This window comes from Aplysia californica, unplaced genomic scaffold (genome assembly GCF_000002075.1).
Source record: "Aplysia californica isolate F4 #8 unplaced genomic scaffold, AplCal3.0 scaffold00600, whole genome shotgun sequence".
NCBI lineage: Eukaryota > Metazoa > Mollusca > Gastropoda > Aplysiida > Aplysiidae > Aplysia > Aplysia californica.
In genome coordinates, this window is record NW_004797870.1 from 68,453 (window position 1) to 70,048 (window position 1,596).

General features: G+C 47.2%; 1 protein-coding gene across 1 annotated transcript in view; it reads left to right on the plus strand.

Annotated features, from left to right (window-relative positions):
* Window positions 1–1,596, plus strand: part of LOC101852721 (mucin-17-like) — a 31,247-nt gene that overhangs the window by 4,190 nt on the left and 25,461 nt on the right. The window contains exon 2 of the mRNA XM_013087538.2: window positions 392–1,203. Coding sequence (XP_012942992.2) covers window positions 392–1,203 — 812 coding nt within the window. The remainder of the gene's footprint in view (window positions 1–391; window positions 1,204–1,596) is intronic.

The window sequence follows — 1,596 nt, forward strand, 5'->3', positions numbered from 1 at the left end:
ACTTTGGGAAGGGCCTAAAGACACTTCAGTCAGTGGCACCGCCCGGTGGATTTTCCAGACGAGTTTTAAGAAAAACAAACATTTATTTGTTTCAGGCCCGCCCGCCTCTCCATTAAAGTCAGACTCTGACCCGGCAGGAACCGGAAACACGGGACAGAACATGGGCGACCGAGAAGTGACGTCATCTTCAAGACCACCTGGCGTCACTTCCCCTCCACCAGTCGCTTCATCTAACACAACTTCGTCTACGCAGAGACCAGCTCTCACAACGATTCTTTCCGCAACTGCAGCATCGACGGCTGCAACAATAAAGACAACGGAAACAGCGACAAGAACGTCGACAACACCAATATCAACAGCAGCAGCAACACCGACAACTACATCATCATCATCATCATCGTCTTCAAAAACAACCTATTCGTCATCTTCGAGAACAACAGCAGCGACAGCAGCAACATTAATGGCAGCAGAAATAACGTCCTCTTCACCAACTACATCGTCCACCACCGCCAGCACCACATCGAATACTGTCATAACAACAGCTCCTGCAACTACTACAACTACATCTACCCCATCGACGACAACATCTACGTTAACAACTAACCCAACAACCACAACTCCAACTACCACTACCTCGACATCCACATCCACAACGACATCTACAATTCCAAAAATGAAATCAACAACATCATCAACAATATCATCATCAACAACTGAGTCAACCACAACGACGACAACCACAACACCACAACCAACAACTACTCCTATCCCTACCACACAACCCCCAACCACGACGACATCCTCCCCAACAACCACTACCACCACCACCTCGACAACGTCTACGGCTCCCCCAACAACAACAACAACCACAACGACTAGCACAACCACGAGTACAACCACCTCATCAACACCCTCGCCGACTACAGCAACGACATCTACGACGACAACAACTACCCCGCCGTTACCAACCACTCCATCACCAACAACTACAATGACAGCAACATCCACGCCCTCACCAACAACAACGACAACTACCACCACGCCGCTACCAACCACGACATCGACAACTACAACAACAACCACACCGTTTGTACCTCCAGGTGAGACTTTTCAACTTCCTTGGCACTTACTTAGTTATTTACTCTCTCCCCACACCATCAGGTACGCAAAGCAGTGTGGACGGTTAGCGGGTGCTGTGGTGCGGTTTGCTCCTTCTTTTCTGTCAAACCTCTATCGCCCTTATCTCCCCTCCTTCTTTTTAGTGTTAATTATTCTTCTGTAACACCTCAAATCTTCGAAAGACAGATAACCTTATTGTGTTGCAAGTTCCGTAAAACTCTTACTAAAACTAGAAAAATAACAACCCACAAGGCATAGAGTAGTGTACACCACACTTGTCTGTCCGTGGCCACCTTCTCAAATCTTGGTCCATCAATGCCTTATGTGATTTCCTCATCCCTGTTTGTACCTCTGTAAGTTCCAGTTGGTCTATCTCTTCTTCTCTTTTTCAATTGGCCTCCAATACCGATTTGGTTGAAAACATTAGTTGGTACTGTAGGCAGCTCCAACACACACACACACACACACACACACACA